Source organism: Styela clava, chromosome 5 (genome assembly GCF_964204865.1).
Source record: "Styela clava chromosome 5, kaStyClav1.hap1.2, whole genome shotgun sequence".
NCBI classification, from domain to species: domain Eukaryota; kingdom Metazoa; phylum Chordata; class Ascidiacea; order Stolidobranchia; family Styelidae; genus Styela; species Styela clava.
Genome location: NC_135254.1, coordinates 8,657,499 through 8,677,608, shown reverse-complemented (window position 1 = coordinate 8,677,608; position 20,110 = coordinate 8,657,499). Strand labels below are relative to the sequence as shown.

Here is a 20,110-nt window from a genome sequence, read left to right as displayed (position 1 = left end):
TAATTTATATCGGACTATTTCCTTGTCCGGTTTCATATGTTCCAAATTTATTACAGAAATAGTCAGGATTTTAGGAGAGGATTGTCATATTTATTCGGGAGGAAAACCGATAACATGACTCAATCATCTGGCGAACCACGGACTTTTGTCCGATTATCAGCCCATGTCGGGTATGGGATTAGTAAGCCAGTTATTTGTTATTTGCGAGAAAAGTTACTTAAAATATTTGTTAAAGAATGAGAGTTTAATGTTCTGAGCATGCTATTGTTATGTTGCAAGGTGCAGTTTCTTTATTTTAAGAAAGATATATAAATCACAAACCCAATAACAAAACAATTTATTGTTTCTTGCTTTTGGTTGCTGTTTCAGATCTGCGTTGTTACATGGCCCACGATTACAAATAGAGGCGTGTATTTATTAAAGTAAAAGCATCTCTTCAGAAAAGGAGTGGCGCGAAGAGAGTTTACGGTGCAAAATTTAGATAAAAAGCGCGACTGATATCATCGGCCGGGCTCTGTATGCACGAGACAATTTATTGTCCTTGCCAGTCCCCACTCTTTCTATTATCGCTCCATTATTTCTAGGAAACGAAAGGCACGTAAGTCCGTCTTGACACTACTACGGCGTCTTGAACCGAGCACATGGCGCACCTCCGTGACGGTTGTAGATACAAGCTTTTGATATTGAGTGATTTTAAGAAACATCTTTCTCGACATCGGTTCTAGCAAAAAGTTTAAATCTAAGAATTTTGGAAGAGCTGAAAAACTCAAAAATGTTCTGCCAATAAATACAAATATCTTCATGCTAAAATTGTTCCGGGGGCCTCACGAATGGAATCCGCGTGCTAAGGTTTAGACCTTTTTTTTTTTTTTTTTTTTTTTATTACGGATCAGAGTTTTTCCAGTCTCGGATCAGTGTCATAAAGACACGTCATATCCGAGTCATATCGGTATTACGCTCCATAAGCATGCCACTGCGTAAGCAGCGGTCATATCGATAAGGCGGCTTCCGTATTCACTATGCATTGCGAGGCAAAGACTTCGGCCCCGGGCATCAGTACATGCTATGTGCCAAATAGCAGGACGTCTGTCCAGGGCTTCCGTCAATGCCATGCTTAGCACAGCTCAATTTCCGCCACCCCCGGCTTCCGTACATACTGCGAAGCGTGTAACACGTACACAGCATGACATCCACCGTGAAGCTTCCGATTCATCATTTCCGCGAAAATTTGAGGATGGTATTACCAGGTTTAAGCTCCCTTTTATGGTGAATGTAGGTAGGGCGACCTCTTTGGGTGGTAAAGTTCTTTTCACGCATCGTGTCACATATTTAAATACCCACTTAAGATTGCTTTCCAGTTTGCTGGAAAGCCAAGAAACTGTATGTCCGTATGTTTGTATTCCATTGTAATTAGAAATTCTGCAAATTTGTCTATTGTTTTTTGGATTATTTTATCATCGGTTGGGGCCAGGTATTTGTTTTGTATGTCCAGTTTGATTTTTGTTCCAATTATATTCTTCTTTAAAAGGACGAAGCATTTAGTTACTGCTATCTGGTGTGGGCCATCATAACTGTTGTAAAATATTTGCTCTCTGTTGATTTTTATGGGGGTACGTAATATGTCGCTAATAAAGTTTACAGTTTTTCCAATATAATAGTCAGTTTTATTGCAGTGTTGGATAAGATGCTTCGTGTTGTCGGAAGGGGTTTTGCAGAATTTACAGTTTAATATCTTCAGCACTCCGTTTTGGTCGAATCTTAGGGACATTCCCCGCATGCGGTCGCCGAAGATGTATCCCTCACGGACTATGCGGTAGGATAGTATTCGTTCCGCATTTGTGAACTTGTTTCTCAAGGTATTACTTATGAGCTGAACTTCTTCCCAGTTTATGGTTGGTATCCGTTGGCCTTGTTCAGGTGCCTTGCTCTTAAGCTCCTGATAGAGGTGTTTGTGTCTTGCTGTTTCCCAGACATCCCGTGTGAGATCTATTTTACGGTAGAGGTCCAGCATTTCCCTCCATGTTGTGGGGGTTGTGTTACTGTGCGGCATCGAGTTGTTGTAAAGGCTTGGATTTATTTCTTTAATTTTTGACTCAAGTGAGTATAGGCCTTCGATATGCCAAAATTGATTGAGGTTTTCACCTCTCACAAAGGCTTTTAATCGTTCGATCTTACAGGCTTCCACTTTTGACTTTACATCAACCATTCCGATACCCCCACTCGCCACTGACAGTTGGAGGTGTTTTCTCTTTATTGCCTCTATTTTTGCGGGGTACCATATAAATTTATGGAGTACGCTCTCGATTGATTTGATATTCCTTGAGGAGATGGTCTTGACCCGCGCATGAAATGTGATGATCGACATTATTAAGGAGTTGATTGCAGTTAGTTTGCCATACCAAGTCAGGTTTCTTGGTTTCAATGAATTTAGGGTCCGGGTTAGTAATCCAATCATCTCGTCCCACATTTTTTCCAATGGTTTAAGTCCAAAATGGATGCCAAGTATTTTGCAGTCCGGTTTAATATATTGGTGGTATGGAGATTTTGATATCGAGTTGAGCGCTATTTTGGTGATACATAGTATTTCCGTTTTTTCTTTATTGATTTGTTGTCCGGCTGCTTGTTTAAAATTTTCTAATTCTTCAAAGATTTTTGATATGGATATTTGATCTCTAACCGCAAAAGTAATGTCGTCAGCATATTGGTCTAATTTATGCTCATATGCGCCGAGTTTTATTCCTTTTATTTGCGAGTTTGTCTGGATTGATCTTGCGAGTGGTTCGACCGTCAAGCAATATAACATCATACTTAACGGGCATCCCTGTCGTATGCCGCGCCGTATAGTTATTGGGTTGGTTAGACGACCATTCACATCTATACGGCTATATATGTCCGTATACATGCTTTTTATGATGTTTAATGTCTTGCATCCCAAACCTATGTGTTGCAAGACCTTAAATACGAAGCTGTGACTTACATTATCGAAGGCTTTTAAGTTATCGATCATTACCAGAGAGCCAGGGATGTTATTATTCTGACAGTGTCGGAAGATAGCATCTATGTTATAATGAATGTCGACCATATTCCTTGATTTGATTGAACATTTTTGAGAGGGGCTTATAATTGGGTCCATAATGGGTTCCAGACGATTTACGATAATTTTCGATATAATCTTATAGTCTGTATTCAAAGTTGTGATTGGGCGCCAGTTTTTGAGGTTTAATTGGTCGTTATTTTTATACAACAGTTTTACTTTGGCAATTGAGGCAGATTTGGGTAGGGGGCCGAAAGAGAAAATATTGTTTATAAGTTGCGTAAATTGAATTTGTATGGTGTCCCAGAAAGTAACGTAAAACTCTTTTCCTAGTCCGTCCATCCCCGGCGATCGGTTGTTGAACATCTGCTTGATTGTATGCAGAATCTCAGCGCTGGTCACGTATTGTTCTAGGCCGTCGTTATCTTGTTTTGAAATTTGAGTTGTTTCCATGAGTGAGAGATAATATTGTTGGTAGTACTCGGATGTTTGGTGTTCTTCACCCCATAAATTTGCGTAGAATTTTTCTACCAGCTTTATGATCTCCTCCTCTTTGGTGGTTGACCTGTTGTTTGATGCTCTCAGTTCAGTTATGGTAGTTTCTTTGGCTCTTTTTTTTATTCGTGCAAAAAAAGTTTTTGTTGGCTTTTCGTTCTCCTCAAGGGTTTGAATATTTGCCATCAAGATATCCAATTTGTTTCGTTCTTCATACAGTGATTTTAGTTGCGATTTTAGGTTTTCTATTTTTAAAGTATTCTCCCTTTTCCCTTCATTTATCAATTTATCCAGGTTTTTCCGTAATTGAGCCAAATTGTTTCGTTTATTATTTGCAACGTTTTTTGAGTAAGCCATTGTCACTTTTTTGATTCTGTTTTTTACATAATCCCACCATAATTGTAGCGATTCAAAGTTTTGTATTTCGTTTAGAGCGGATGCATAGGTGTTTTTAATCACTCTAACGTAGGTTGGATCGTCATATAACAGAACGTTATTTCGCCACACGCTTTTTCCCCATCGGATTTTTTGAGCTTGTTTGAGTACTATCTGGGGGCACAACAGGTGATCTGACACTGTGTTTATTGCATGGGATATTTCTGAGACCATATGATCCAAGTTTTTCGAGCTATAGATGTTGTCAATACGTCTTCCCTGCGATCCGGTAAGGTGCGTAAAAATTTGTTTTTGGGGGTATTTTCTTCTATATGTGTCGACAATGTTGTTTTCCTGGATGAATTTTTTTAGAATTTTTTCCGGCGGCCGAAGTTTAAAATTTCTGGGGATTAGGACATCAATTGGCTCAAGCACAAAGTTAAAATCGCCTACCATTATTATGTCATATGTGTCTATGTAATTCTTTAACGTTACTACCAGTTTTTCACAAAATTTCGTTTTTTCAGGTCCGTTTTGGGCTGGGGCATATACGTTGAATATTTTTATTGTTTGGCGGTCGATATTAATTTCTACGCTATCCAAGCGGTGTTGGATATGTATGGCGTAGGTGGTTGGCAAATTAGTGTTTTCAAATTTAATCATAATCAAAGTTCCTTGCTTGAAAGTCGTATGGTATTTGTCCAATTTATCCAGCGTATTCATAAAAATGTTATATCCTAGTGCTTCCGCCCATTGTGTGACCAATAATTTGTCTATCTTGTGCACCTCTTGCACGCACAGAACATTTGGTCTCTCGTGACCGATATAATTTCTTAGATCATTCAATCGGTGTTGGACACCGTTTGAATTCAAGGATATTATCTTTATTCCCGCCATTTCATGCATATAGGATCAGGTAAGTAAGAAGGAGTATGTAGTTATATGGTACGTTGATACCAACGTTTAATACCAACGGACAGGCACGCCCTGAATGATTGGCATTGCACCATACCAGCTTCGGTTCAAACATGGCACGTATTTTGGGAGAGGTGTACAGTATGCTGTAGCCTAAGCTTTGTGGTAAATAAATATAAAACACTATTTATAGATTTTATCAGAGTATTTTTTCCAGATGTTTCTTACTTTTTGTTATAACTGATTTTTATAACTCACAGTTTTGTTGTCGATCCCTTTTTCTTTTTCCCGGTAGATTTCTCTTTTATGGTGCGAGTAGCTGATAACGATGAACCTGATGACGATGTGTCTTCTCTATTTCTCTTATTGTTATGGTCATCATTTTCCATGTCGCTTCTAGATATGTCCAAATTTAGCCTACTTGGCAGGGGCATGTTGTTTCCCAGATCTGCCGGCGCTGATGTAGTCTCCAGTGGCGAGTCGCTGAACACTGAGCAGAGTGTTGTCTCTCTAGATTCAAAATTTTGGACAAGGACCTTCACGTACTCATTTCCCCTAGGGGGCGCATGAAAGGGCGTGTTTCCAATTGTTGATGTGGGCTTTAGACGCGTGGATGTTTTCGGCTTTGATTTCGGAATTTGTGGTGGAGTTATTATCGGACTGATTGGGTTGCCCGTGTCTTCACATTCCGACCAATTATTGATTTCAATTGAGTCAGTGCCCGAGGATGAAAATCCCTGTGTGTCCACATTTGTCCTGTTTCGGTCGTCAGCGAGTTGTATGGTTGTTTCTTTTTGTGTCATTGTGTTAAGAGAGTCTTCCAAATTTTCAGTATCTGATTTGTTTGCGTTTTGTATTGTGTCTTTCGGTGTATTGGCCAATTTTTCTGCCATGTTGTTGCTTGTTGGCGTGTTTGTCTCGCTTTGGGTTGCGTCCGAAACGAGATGCTGAAACGCTCGTTCTTGTTGAGCTCTTCTCATATGTTTTGGGATCGCCCATGTTGCCGCACCTTGTAGGTTCGGGAAGTCCTTTTCTACTTTATCGCAGTGCTTTCGAATGTGTCCAGGTTTCTTACAGTGCCTACACACCGGCTCATTCTCACAATTGGTGAAAACGTGACCGGTCTGCAGGCATCGGCCACAAGTAGGGATATATAATTCTCTCGGTAAAAATGTTTTGCATCGAATGCCCTCCATGATGACAAAGTCGGGCAACCGATCCTTCTTAAATTCTTCCATGAGAAAAGAAGTGTAGCCGTTATATACATCCGTGCCTCGATGATAGTTCCTACTGGCACTCTTTATCTTTCCGCAGCCCAGATTGTGTATTATGGCTGAGGCTTTTGCAAAACTCGTCTCGGGCGGTATGCTTCTGATCGAAATTCGGATCGGTGCTTTGGTTGGCAGCGAGACCTCTATCGTGATGTTCTCCGCACGAATGATTCCGCCTGTTTCATGCAGGAAATCACCTCGCACACTTGACTCCGGGTCTTCCAAAGCTGCAAAAGATAAGATCCACAACCCTTTCCTTTCTTCGTATAATGCCCTGATATGCTCGCAATATTTCTGAGTGGTAGTGTCCTTCTTTAATATGTCCATCAGTCTGGGAAAATCCAATTCTTGCTCTGATTTTAGAAATAAGGTCCTTGGTCTTGTAGTGGTTGGTGTATTGATTGTACTCCGAGGTATTGTGGACGCAGCTGCAGAGTATGCCATGCTTCTATATAGTCCGAAATGTGCTAATAAAGAAGCTTTCCTTTCCTGATTTATAGTCCGAAAACACTCAAAATGACTCTCAAAAATCTGTTATAAGCTGACGAAGAGGCCCTATGCGATAACGCGGCGGGAGGGCCTCCCCCAAACTAGACTGACTGGAGCGGGGTTTTGAGGCCCAAACGACTCCAGCTGTCTGCTGTTGAAGGTAAGTGCGCCGAGACAAGCTTACCTTAATCAAAACAGACCTTTGGACCACCCTGGCCTACCGTATTTCACCGAAAATAAGACACGGTCTTATTTTGTTTTCCTTTTATTCCAAGGGATGTATTTTAATTTCATTTATCAAATACAAAATTACAAAGTAGGGAATCACGAGATTTTCAAATATACAAAATGTGAAACCGATATCCTTTTACTTATAAAAAATACGTTTTCATTCAAAATAACTGCCAAACATAGATTGTAAACAAGAGATTTATTGCTATTGACTATGTCAAAAAAAAGTTTCACTCTATCGACTGAATCTTACTTTAAGATGATGAATTATAATGAAATCATTTTAAAAAATTCAGGCTAGGTCTTATTTTTGGGGAAATACGGTACGCTATGGTTACGGTATTTCACGAGTGTTTTCACTGGCCATAAAATATTTTCTGAACCCTTAAATGTCTATGTTTATCACTTAATATTAATATGTAAATATGTATAAGTACCGTTTACACTGTCAACTGTTGAGTGATTCAAAATCAGGTTACTATACCATGTGAGCTGTGTTGATCTAAATTACGCGCTCTTATATTGTTTGCATACAAGTATAACTTGCCACTTAATTTACGAATTATATCGCACGATTGAAAGTACCATGCCTGCCCGCCTGCTTCACAGAAAAGCAATGTAGCAATCATTTACAATATTGCTGATTTTATTACAGCTTTTAGAATTACTGACACCTCACGATCAAACCAAAAATATAAGCTTTACTTAACATGTACTAACTAGTTACAGACTCACTGAATGCTTTCCCGCTCTTATCATACATTCCACCCCCTATTTTAAACTCTTCATCTCCCCTCACTCTCAAAAATTCTGTTGTTCATTCTTTAGCTAGTGATACGCGTAACTCGCACTCTTGCTCTTATACAGTTTGAAAATTCCATAATGCGTACCTAAGTAGGCTAAGTGTTACAAAAATATTAAAAAAGTAAGGAATATCAGTAATACCACACGCTAATACATCGAACAAATTTCCTTCTCAAAAACAATTAAATTCTTCCCTCGAAAGGATTTCCTCTTTTTTGGGAAATGCTGGAGTAATTGAGAACAACGTTTATTCTAACCAATCTGCATTATCAAATTGAACATCAAGAATATATCAATACCTATATATGTCCGCTGATGGATTTGATATTTTATATTCAAAATCTCACTTTATATTAGAATAACATAATAGAGTTTAACAATTCTCTGGCTTAAAATCATTAGTTTGACGTTGGTGCAGACAACGCGATGACGGTTTGCATTTGCAACAGATTGTTTTTAAAATATTTGCAGCCGTTTGAAATACTTATGCCAGATGTTGCTGACAACTTAAATATTTGAGGAATGTGCGCGTGAGCGACAACTCAATATTATTTAGTGATGTTGCTGAGTTGCGCAAATATGTTAATCACGGTGGCGCACATCCGTACCCCTGCTCCAGTTGTGTTGATTGATCGATGTGTTGATGTGAACATTCAGACATGTGTCGATGTTAACTTTCACACCTGCTTCAAATTTCATAACAAGTATGGGAAGTACCCGATTACAAAAATTTATTAATGATCTCCTTTAAAAAGAAGCTGCATGTATAATATTTGGACTTTTTCTTTTTCGACAGTAAAATTTCTGCGGCGTAGACGTTTCACGTTAGTGGGGAAAGGGGGACTTATTCGGTGCTTTTAAAATAACTTTTTATCTGAAAGAAATCCGAGTAAGGCCTTAGTTTGGTGTTTATTTATAATGCACGAATAAAGCAGGCACGCAAATTATACAAGTTAACTGAAAAGTCTACTAAAGTAAATGCAGCGAGAGACATGTTAGCGAGACCAGCTTCACAATTCGAATGTACTTTAAGAATGTCCGCTACGCAACATGCTTGACAATACCGTCATAGCTCTTGATCAACATTTAGCGGTAATCCACCAACACAAACTTTTTCCTTTCTCAATCAAAAACATAGTTATTCAAATAAGTCGGTACTGGTTGAGGTCTTGGACAAACAGAAGATCGTAGAATTTCTCCTGAAACCTTTTCTTCTACATACTGGAACATCTTCTCAGGTTCACATTCATCGCCGTCTCTTCCGTTTTTACTTTTCTTCAGGTTTGGTATAATACTCTGCTTATCACTCGTGCGGGATCAGAAGGACGAGATTTCAAATTGTGAGATCGACTAGGTTCCTGGACGCAAACATGTTCACCTGGTTGTTTATTTGCGATCATATTAATTCTTGTTTTAATTCGCATTCGCAATACTCCTTTGCTCAAATCATCAATCTCCCCTTCTTTCGTGGTTTCAAAAAAGCAAATGAAAGCAGCAACGTTCTCCCAATCACGAGTTCGACTGGAGACAAATTTGTTAAAGATTGAGGCAACGATCTATAATTAATTGACTTTTATGCTACCAACCCCTCTCGAATAAGCCGTTGTGGGAATCATCAAAACGTAACTATGTTCACATCAAAACTTTACTTATAAAAAAGGTTCATAGGTTCTCAAAGTGCTCCGTACGGAGCCTCAAGGCTCCGAGAAAGACACTTAGGGGCTTAGCGAGCTATTCGATTATTTATCAAAAACTGACTTGGTTAATTTTGTATCCGTAAAGAAGCATTACCGGCGTTATTAAAATTTGACAACGGTAGCGTCGAAATATGGCAGTGATTCAAATATAACATTATCTATAACCAGGGGCGCAGCGATGATTTTCTAAAAGGCAGGGGGTTCAGAATAGGAAATTCCCGCCCAACAGTCTTCGCGATTAGACCACTTTCTAATAAACTTCTTTTTCTTTTTCAGCGGGTAACGAGATTTCTGTTGCGTAAAATATTCTATCCATGGCCGTTCCGTGAATTTAAAATGTCTTGTCATATCAATTTAATTGTGTTCATCGTTACTTGCTCTTGAGTCGACTGAAATACTACGGCAATCTTCGGACATGAAATACGTGCTATACCGTCTACTAGCTTGAAATCGTGTTTTTGAGATGCTCTTTCAAAACTTAAGATTATCGCAATGTTTCGTCAATAATGAAGAGTTTGCAGCTATGACGCCAATTGGAAGTCAAATATATTTGATATCTTTGTATTGAATTCGGTCTAGCTAGAATATTTATAAGTCACGGGACAAATATCGACGGACACGGTAAAATGATCCAACTTTCACTGAAGGGTTTATTTAGACTTTGCTACTGGCGTTATAAATTCATTCCAACTCAAATCCTCGACCCACTGCCCCACCTTCCTAAACCTTCTTATTCCCGACCCACTGTCTTATCTCCCTCAACCCTCCTATCCTTGACGCATTGCTCCATCAACCTTCCAATTTTCGACCCACCGTCCTATATCACTCGACCCGCTGCCCTACCTTCCTATTCTTGACCCACTGTCCTATCTTTCTCAACACTCCTATCATTGACGCATTGCTTCCTCAATCTTCCTATACCTACTGCCCTATCTCCCTCAGCGTTCCCCTTCTTTAGCCACTGTCCTATCTTCCCCAACCTAGACCAACTGCCTTATCTCTCTCAACCTTCCTATCTTCCCAACGCTTCCCTTCTCTAGTCACTGCCCTATCTCCCTCAACCTTCCCACCCTAGACCAACTGCCCTATCTCTCTTAACCTTCCAATTTCCCCCAACGCTCCACTTCTCTATCTCCCTCAACCTTCCCACCCTAGACCCACTGCCCCAATCTCCCTCCTATCGTCCCCAACGCTCCCCTTTCCTTAGCCACTTCCCTATCTCCCTCAACCTTCCCACCCGAGACCCACTGCCCTATATCGCTCAAACTCCCTATCCTCCACCCTCTCTCCTACCCATCTTAACCCTTATATCCTTGACCACTCCCTTGCCTTACCCAACATCAATTGCCCCGGTCCGCTGTCCTACCTCTCTCAACTTCCTTATCTTCGACCCCCATAACTATGCTACTCAGTACCTACTGAGCACTACTCCCTCACTACTCAGACGTGTCAAACATTTCTGCTGCCCAGGGCGAGTGTCTGATAATGACGCCCCTTATGCCTGACTTCAAATATAATTCAGTACAAAAAAAAACAAATTCTGAATGTTGTTATACATGAGAATGAATAAATTAAAGTTCAAGTAAGAGTAAAACGTTTGCATTGTTAATTAAATCATCAAACTAATTAACAAACTTACATGTATAAGATCAAACTCATTTATCAACAAAAAACAAGTCATTTATTACTATCGCTCAAATCGCTACTTTTCTGTCAATAAATATCTGAACGACAGCCTCCTTTACCTTGTTCGCCAGGAGTTTCGTTTCTATGCTAATCAAAGATAAACATGGCAGGTGCTAATATGACATCAAACACCCTCAAATATGTTTTTTCTTTTAAAGATAGTTCGCAATTAAGTAGCATATTGCGAGTAATTCGGAGTATTTAAATTCGGAGTATCACGACTTTCGTAGCAAACAAGGCAGCCAGCCACCATTATGTGACGATCAACTATTTTGGAAGAACCGCAACAGGTTTCCGGTTCGGCATTAAATTTATTGCAATGAGTGAGATGACTTCCTAGTTCATACCAGTTTGTTATCGTTCTGTAGTAAGTTTAAGAAAGAATTTAGTGGTGAACTTGATAGACAATTGCAAGCAGGTAAATAAATGTGCATTCAATGTGATACTAGATGACCAAATAAGAGTCTTCATTTTGCATTCAACAAAATGCCCATACCAACAATTTCATTCAATTTTTCAGTTGAAATTTTATTGGTAAACTTTTAATTAAAAAAAAAAGTTTCCCGAATTCTGCTGTTTAAAATTGTGTAACCTACACAAATAATTTCTAAAGCACTGACTGAGTAAATTTATTACAGTCTGCGTTCTGGGCATGGGGTCTCAACACGAGTATTTCGAACTCCAACATCGTTAGGCCAAACGTGTTATCTATTAGGCCATTGCTTGATAAATATTTCTGCCCCATCGGTTTTTTCTATTTGTTTTGGACACAATTTCTCAATTTAAAATTGATGTGCCCACTGAAACAACGAACCAAGAAACCATCGAGAAAGTTGGCCAAGATTAACTTGACAATTTGCTGACGATCGGGCCAAAGAACCAGAGAATTCAGACATGACGTGACATGGCCTATTTTCCTTAAGCTCACATGTTTACAAATTTTATAATACACATTAGCGATTACAAAAGTGAGTTTTATTTAAAAGCAGAACTTTTTTCGTGTAAGTGCGCCGTGTTTTTTTTTTCATGATAATGTGGCGCCGCACGACAAACAAGATTGGGAACCACTGGCCTATTAAATTTATTGCAATGATTGGTCCTACCAGTTTGATTGTTTTAAGTTTGAAAAATATTTTGGTTGTGAACTTGATAGATAATTGCAGCAAGTAACTTAATGTACATTTAATGTAATCCTGGATGGCTGAATGAGATTATTAATCTTGAATTCAACAAAATATCAGAATGTTGTGCCTTCCCAACAATCTCATTAAATTTTTCAGTTAGAATATTGCTGCTAAGAGGTTCTTGTTAGGCCATTAGGCCATTGCTTAATAAATATTTCTTTCCCATCGTTTTTCTTTTTTTTAAGTTGTCTTTGGACACAGTTTTGCAATTTAAAATTGCTGTGCTCACTAAAACAACGAACCAGGAAACAATCAAAAAAGTTGGCTAAGTTTGAATTGACAATTTCCTGACGATCGGGCCAAAGAAATCAACACATGAGGTAATTTTTATACATTCCTTATATGGCGTCAATACGTAGCAATTCACTTGGAAGTTGAATAAATTGAAGATTGCGTGGTGACTCTAATCAGTTAGTTAGACAATCTACAAGTTTTGAATATGGGTGTCCGAGTTATTTTCACTTTTTTTGTAAGTAAAACCTTCGATATTAGCATATGGTTACGTTTTAATGATGCCTGCAACAGCCTATTATGTAGTATAACAAGTTGAAGGTAGATTCATTCAAGGAATGCTCAAAACCAAATAACTTGATCTAATAATTTTTTCAATATAAGGTCATATTTTGGAATATAAAATCCATCAGCGGCCATACATAGGTCTTAGTATATTCATGAGATTCAATTTGATAATGCAGAATGGTTTAGGTAAACATTGTCTTAATTAGTCCAGCGTTTCCCAAAAAAAGGGGGAAATTTTTGCCAGGAATTTTATTGTTATTAATTAAGAAAAAAATTATTAGCGTGTTTATTAGCAAATACTCCATACTTTTTTAATATTTTTGTAATACATAACCTACCCATGCAAGCAATGGGAAATTTTCAAACTGTTTAATAGCCAGAGTGCGAGTTATGCGTATCGCTATAGCTAACGAACAAAATAAGACTCTTGAGAGTAAAGGAGCATGAAGAGTTTAAAATAAGGAGAGGAAAGTATGACAAGAGCGGGAAAGCATCAGTCAGTCTGTAACCAGTTAGTACATGTTAAGTAAAGCTTATATTTTTGGTCTGATCGTAAGGTGTCAGTTTCCATAAATATGGCATTAAGTCATCAATAATGCTGCTACAATCAAGAATGGGATCGAATATACTATTCCTGGTCCACTCCCATTTTGTTATTCAGATGCTTTTCTGTGAAGAAGGTGGACACGCAAGGCGCTTTCAGTCGTGCGATACGCAGTGTCGCATGAATTCGTCGGTTTAGAAGCCACGTCTGTGTATAAACGCACAAGTACGATTAGGCATTGACGTTGTGTAAAGCTTTACATGAATTAGATTACGCATATGCAATCGCGCATTTTATCGTTCACGGCTAGATTTTCGATCGTGCCTGTATTACAGCATAGGAAGCGGTCAAATACTGAATATTCGAACAAATCTTGATTGAACATAGTTAATATTGCCGAAAAAAGATCATGTTATATACGTTTTTTATCTGATTATGGGGCGCAACTAAATGGCCGAATCATTTCCTCGGAAACATCAATGCTAATTTATCACTGTTAAATATCATTCAAATTACAAACAAATTTTTATCAACGAGAACGTGGAAGACATGATGGCGTTGGCAGATCACCCGCTAAATATTTCATATTTTTCGACGCGAAAGAATCGAATTATTATGCCGATAAGTTGATAAAAGCTGTAACACCAGTCGCGACGACTGATCTTTGAACTTTGTAAGTTATAACGTAAAATTTGTACGCTTCGATGAAATTCATAAGGCCGCAGAATGTGCTAGCCAAGAGAACGTTTAATTTAATTTTTGAGCAACTGTTGTAACAGCTCGCTGGATCAAGCAAATTTTTAAATCATCTCCTGGAATGAATAATGTAAAACGCAGGATTAGCAAAAATCGGCTTAACACCAGTTCAAATAATACCCACTTTAACTGTATGACTATACGTTAATGACGTCACACACTTGCGAAGGAAAGCGATGTGGGAACTCGAAGCTGCTGCGTGGCGACGTAATTGCGTAACGGCGATGCGTTACGAAGTAATCAAGTAACGTCTTTGTTTACGTCAAGTTGGCGCAGCATTGAAGAACATTCAAAAAAACTGCTTCGATAAAATTCAATGAGATTTCAGTTTTACTTTATTTAGGAATTATAATCAGTCTCCGAGGTTTTCTTTCAAAAATTATAAACTTTTCTAAATTTAATATAAGGTTCGCGAAATTCAAAGTTGCATAATTCATACGGGACAGCCGGTGAACCGGCTCTCGGGGTCAGAAGACGTGTTTGGGTAAGCCGTAATACCGGCTTTTAGAGTTCAAAGGGACGTAATTTGGGTCAACTCAGCCCTGAAATGTTGGGTCATAGTAACCTGGTTTTGATTTACCTATAAAAACGAAGTTCCCGATTTAAATTAACCTAAAATAAACAAATATCTCTACACGCGTTTTTTGTTTTCTGTTTTCGGCCTTTCGTATGTAGAAAATCTTACGTTAGTCGGAACAATATTTTTACGAAAATAATTTTCGTAAGGTGGATTTTTCGTATCCAGATCCTTTCGTAGGTTTAGTTTCTGCAGTATTTCTATAATAACTTCGAAACATTAAAAATAGGACGATAGACTGATGTCCGGCTCAAAAGCAAACCGTCTCATCAACTTGATTCTCATAATAAATATTCAATCTGGTCAATGCCAATTCCTGGACTTTTTACCTCCTTTCGTTATAACATATCTAGATACTCATTATATTATTTCTTTCCAGTGATTATACAATCTAAGCATGATTACGAAACGTACGTTACTTCTAGTCTGCCTTTGTCACCTCGTCTTTGACGACGTGTTTGGTGAAAACGATTCGATTTCCAGTCGCGGTTCAACCCACTCTCATCGTTCTCCTGGCCCACCTGGAAAAAGAGGTTTAAAGGGAGAAATGGGTGGAATAAGGATGCCTGGGGTCAAAGGTCAACAAGGCGACCCAGGAATTGTCGATTATCAAAAAGTCAATGCCACCGTTGAAGAGCTATTTAAGAAATTAGGTAGATTTTTCAAGTTTAGATTGCGGTCCTTGTTTTGCTTTTGTATAAATTACATGTAGTCTCTTATTCAAATGTTTAAAATCAAGTTTAGATATTTATTATATACAACTATTCGACCTGAAATTATTTTTTGTCGCGCAGATTTGGGCGCATTAGCTTCTGTTATTCAAACACTTAAAAGGGATATCGTATTTTCCATGTAAAGCAGTAAGTCTGGATTTCTGGAAAATATACTCTTTTGTTTTACATAACATTTAAACGGTAATTACCGCTTAAATTTGACAATGGAATTAGATAGTTTCGCAATTGCTCAACAATAGTAGTTGCTTGTCTACGGCCCTGTATGGAGCGAAACTTCTCGTTGATAAAACAAAAATGTAGCGAAATGCTTAATTAATTAACAAAAATTGTTTCTACAGTTGAGAAGTCAGTGATTTCAAGAATTGAAGAATTAGAAGAACGAATGCTGGCAAAACTTGGTGAATTGGAAGAGAAGATTGAATCAGGTATTTCGGTTCCTTTAACGTAAACTTGACTCCCAATCATAGAAGCGCAATAACATTTTTTATTAAAATAAATACAAAGATTAATGTAAACGAAAGAAATAAATTGAACATGCAATATAGTATAAAATAATAAATGTTTGGCTCCTCTATTTCAATAAGTGAACGCAGATAAAAAATACGCTAATCAATCCGAAATGCGAGCATAACCTACAAATACGTAGAAACAAACTTATACACAGCGTTAACGAATGCAGGAATTTATTACGAACCATAAGGCGCATTTAAAATTCTTTTTCATCTGAAAATTCGATCGTGCGTCGTATACGCTGGCGCGCCTAATGTATAGACCAGGTAGTGCTTTATTGCCTGCAGTCAAAACCAAGTACCCTTTGCGTCTTATAGTCCGATGTGCCGTATTTATGAATAAAACACAATCTAAGCAATTTATTGGCAGTGCGTCATAACCGTTGCTCCTCGCGGTCCGTAAAATAAGGCACTAGTGCTCGATAGAAGTCTCTCGGACCCGAGTCGCAAGTCATTCAAGTTATACTTGATTTCTCAAACAACATGAAATGAATAATTATGACTCGCATTGATACTAAGACCACCATCTAGCACTAAACCTGCATTATTGGAAAATACAACGCAATCTCCAATAACCCAAACTTAGTTATTGGTGAGGCAGGCTGGGCCTTTCATTTTTATTTTACAAATACGACATCAATCTATATTCCAACTGTCTATGTTTATTTTACAGGACCCTGTGACGGTGTAGTGCATCTCGGGAAATGTTATCAAGCTTCTTTACACACCGCAAGAGATGTCACTTACGACGAAGCTGTTGCAATGTGTACAAAAATGTCGGCAAAACCAGCAGACATAATCGATTCTCAACATTATGATTTGATCTTCAATTATATTCGAACAATAATGTCTTCATCATACGAAGAGTTGTGGTTGGCTATGACATTCGACCACTCGGTATGTAAATAAATCGTGGCAATATTTGCTGTTATTGAGTTTTGTGAGAAATCACCATGAATTTTGAAATGAATTTCCCGTTTCTGATTAATCTAATGTACGTTCAAAGTCATGGAGTCAAAATTTTAGGGGTGTTCACTCCCTGTGAGGGAGTTGTAGGGAAATCACTGTCACCATCCCATTTTATATGCCTAATTGAACTATTTATTTACTATATGCTTTCTACCTGTCCAGGAAATAATACTAATACCACCCCGTATACTAATTCTTACCATTTCACCAAAGTTCTACTTACACGCCAATTTTCATTGCGTTTAATATTTATCCTGGGTATCTTCGAATATTGCTAATTACCCCAATCATTTCTTATCGATCGCATTCCTAATTAGATTTCTGTATTTTTAACAGACGAATAGAGTTTTACTGTCAATCGGCGTCACTGCTCCATACGTTAAATACTACCACGGGAAACCCATCGCATCTGCAATCAACACCCAAATGGCGATCGTTGCAAGAAATCCGTCACGTGATGGTATCGTCACACAAGGAATGTTCAACGTCCCACGTTCGTATTATACCAATGGGGTGTTGTGCCAGAAGGAACGATCTCCATCAAACTAGGATTCTTTTTAAACTCGGTTATGGACAAAATCCGAGCTTATATGTATATACCGACTGGTCTTTTTGACAAACAAAAAAAACTGATGTCATGCATAACTGATGTCATGTTTACCGAATCGAATTTCAGACAACTCATAAACAAACATTAAATTGGAATATCGAATAAATTTCAGTGCTAAAACCGTTAATGAAATGGAAAAGACCTCACACACATAGATATTTAATTTCCTCAAAAATTTACAATTGTGAGAGGTGCCTGGGTCTCTTGCTTGCGAAGCCAACATGATCAGATACATCGTTGCAACCAGTAGGCCAGTGGTTCCCAACCTTTCATGGTTCGTGTCCCTATTCTGTAGGCTATCAGCACTCACGGACCTTGTTCATCATTCCAGTGTTATTTATAGTTAAATGTTGAATTTTCAAAATTGCAATATTTTCAAATAATTTATACATATAAAATTGAAAACACCATGTCAAATATTCTTATCAAGCAATGAAACTAGGAAAAACGGAGAGTTTTCTTGTTGAGGGAAAAATTATATTGTGCTTTAGACCTGTGGTTCCCATTCTCCCTACCCCGAAAGACCGGTAATATCGAATAAAATGTCCTCGCATACCGGAATTTCAAATGAGCATGTGTTAAAGTATTAATCAACGAATTGATATATTCGATGCAATTGCAGTTGATTAACGATAACAGCAATTAAGTTACAGATTTCTTTAATTACGATCTGCCATTATCTAAACATCAGATCTATTTTCTAACCGGAGAACATGAGAACATGAGAAGGAAGATTTGAAAATACTGTTTGTGTATTCTGAAATAAAACAAAACAAAAGTATTTTTTTTATTCATGAATTGAATAATTTCTGAAAGTTTTTATAGTAATAATCGAGCTGCAGATTATACAATATTGTCTTTTTGCATTCATTATTGGATACGTAGTAGACTTATGGATCGTTTTGATATTATAATGTTGTTCTTCTTGTTGTTGTTGTTAGAAATGTTCACCAAATTTGCATGGGTTTAAACCTTAAATGTTACGCTTTGCACATCGGCTATTTAATGTTAGATAAAGATACGAATAAGAATATTGGAAAAAACTCGCTAGAGCCCTGTCGTTTAAATAGGAACAGATATCTAACAACATTAGACTGTTACGTTTTCGAGGTTGATCGAAAAAAATTCTCAATTCTTAGCATTCCATTTGTGTTTCCGCTACAGCAGGAATACGCTTCCGTACAGTTCAATCCCATCCATCATTGATTATTACTTATCGATCTTGTTACTCATCGATCTTGATCGGTAAGTATGTTGATAGGTATTTGTCTGTTTGTCTGTTAGTCACTTTCTATGTTACGCGAGAACTCACGAACGCAATGTTGAATCTGCTCAAAATTTTGCATGTACATTTATCATATCGGACCAGAAGTCTATTGATTTTGGATGAATTATGTTGTATAATTAGCGAGTTATTAATTAATTGATCAATAGTTTTTTTTTTTCGTTTTTTTTTTGTGGTCGATCGATAAGTCTTCGGTCTCCGACCGATATTCTCGTCTTGACGGTTATTCACATTTTGTTTGTTGATTTAAAAAAATGTAGAAACGTGAGACGGAATCCTGTGCGACAACAAAATATGGGTTCCTGTGATCGATGCCAGTTTGCCAGAACGATAAGTTTTTCAAACTGATGCTGGTTACAAAATCAGAAACTAACGGAAACAGACATCTGTAAGGTTTTGTCTGACATACATATTTCGAATGTAACGAGGAAAGAGATTGCAGTTGAATCATGTATGTTTGAGAAAGTCTGACTTTGGTCATACAAAACGTTACAGAAATATATTTGTGTTGGAGTTTGACTTGTATCACTTAGAATAGTTATCTTCACTTATAATACAGCATCCTTACGGATTCATCAGCGCAATAGTATAGAGACGAAGGATAGGTGGTTAGACCTATTAGACAGCAAAAAACATCGATAGCAGAAATACTCAATTTAAGGTCAGTATGACAAAATTAAATTGTGAATTGAAATTGATATTCATTTTTAATCCGAACCCTGAGCAGATTATTACTAATTTGTTATTTAAAAACGTGGAGATTGGGGTCGTGATTTATTTGAAAAATAGATGAAATAAATTATTTTATTAACCAATCCACCATTTCCCCGTTTCCAGCCATTTCCCAACGATGTGCCTTTGTTACAGACAACAAGGCCACGAAGAAAATATCGCAAACTCGGCTTTAGCCCCTGAGTACGAAGAGATTCCCGTACCGGAAGGTGAGGAAGGATATCTCTCACCAATGCCAAACCCCAACGTATCTGTTCAAATACCAATTGTGGAGGAGGCTCACGCTAATCTCCAAGCGCTCAATTATAATGTCCAAGGGAATATTCATCCCCCACCTGTACCCCCTCCCATGTACGACAACGTCGAATTGCAACCTCCCGCCAACCTGAATCTGCCTACGGATCCTACTGTCTCCTCAAAGCCCAGCACTTCTCGTCAGATGCCAAACATCGAACGCGTTTATGATGAACCCGATTATGCCTCCGGGAAATATCAAATCCCATCCATTTATGATGATATAATTTGACTCTGTTTTCAACTTTATTTGAAAAAATATTGTCTTTGTTTAATTCATGTAATCACATTTTATATGTTTTATTGACATCGAGGGAAATATTTTGTTATTTAATTACTGTGATTTTCATATTAGTCAACCGCGACCAAACAATAACTAGTTGTGAGCTTTTAACGAATG

The 20,110-nt window shown here is 37.9% G+C and overlaps 1 protein-coding gene across 1 annotated transcript; it reads left to right on the top strand.

The window, feature by feature from the left end:
• Nucleotides 1-12,368: 12,368 nt before the first annotated feature.
• Nucleotides 12,369-18,111, top strand: LOC120343842 (uncharacterized). Its single transcript, XM_078113202.1, has 5 exons — nucleotides 12,369-12,501; nucleotides 14,957-15,230; nucleotides 15,650-15,736; nucleotides 16,494-16,717; nucleotides 17,126-18,111. Exons 2-5 carry the CDS (start codon nucleotides 14,975-14,977, stop codon nucleotides 17,336-17,338), a joined length of 780 nt encoding a protein of 259 aa, XP_077969328.1. The 5' UTR covers nucleotides 12,369-12,501; nucleotides 14,957-14,974; the 3' UTR covers nucleotides 17,339-18,111.
• Nucleotides 18,112-20,110: the final 1,999 nt, after the last annotated feature.

Bases quoted from the DNA above. Each gene is read 5' to 3' on its own strand.
- LOC120343842 (XM_078113202.1), top strand. From the start codon at position 14,975: ATGATTACGAAACGTACGTTACTTCTAGTCTGCCTTTGTCACCTCGTC. The intron at 15,231-15,649 runs GTAGATTTTTCA...TTGTTTCTACAG, and splicing joins AGAGCTATTTAAGAAATTAG to TTGAGAAGTCAGTGATTTCA. The intron at 16,718-17,125 runs GTATGTAAATAA...TATTTTTAACAG, and splicing joins CTATGACATTCGACCACTCG to ACGAATAGAGTTTTACTGTC.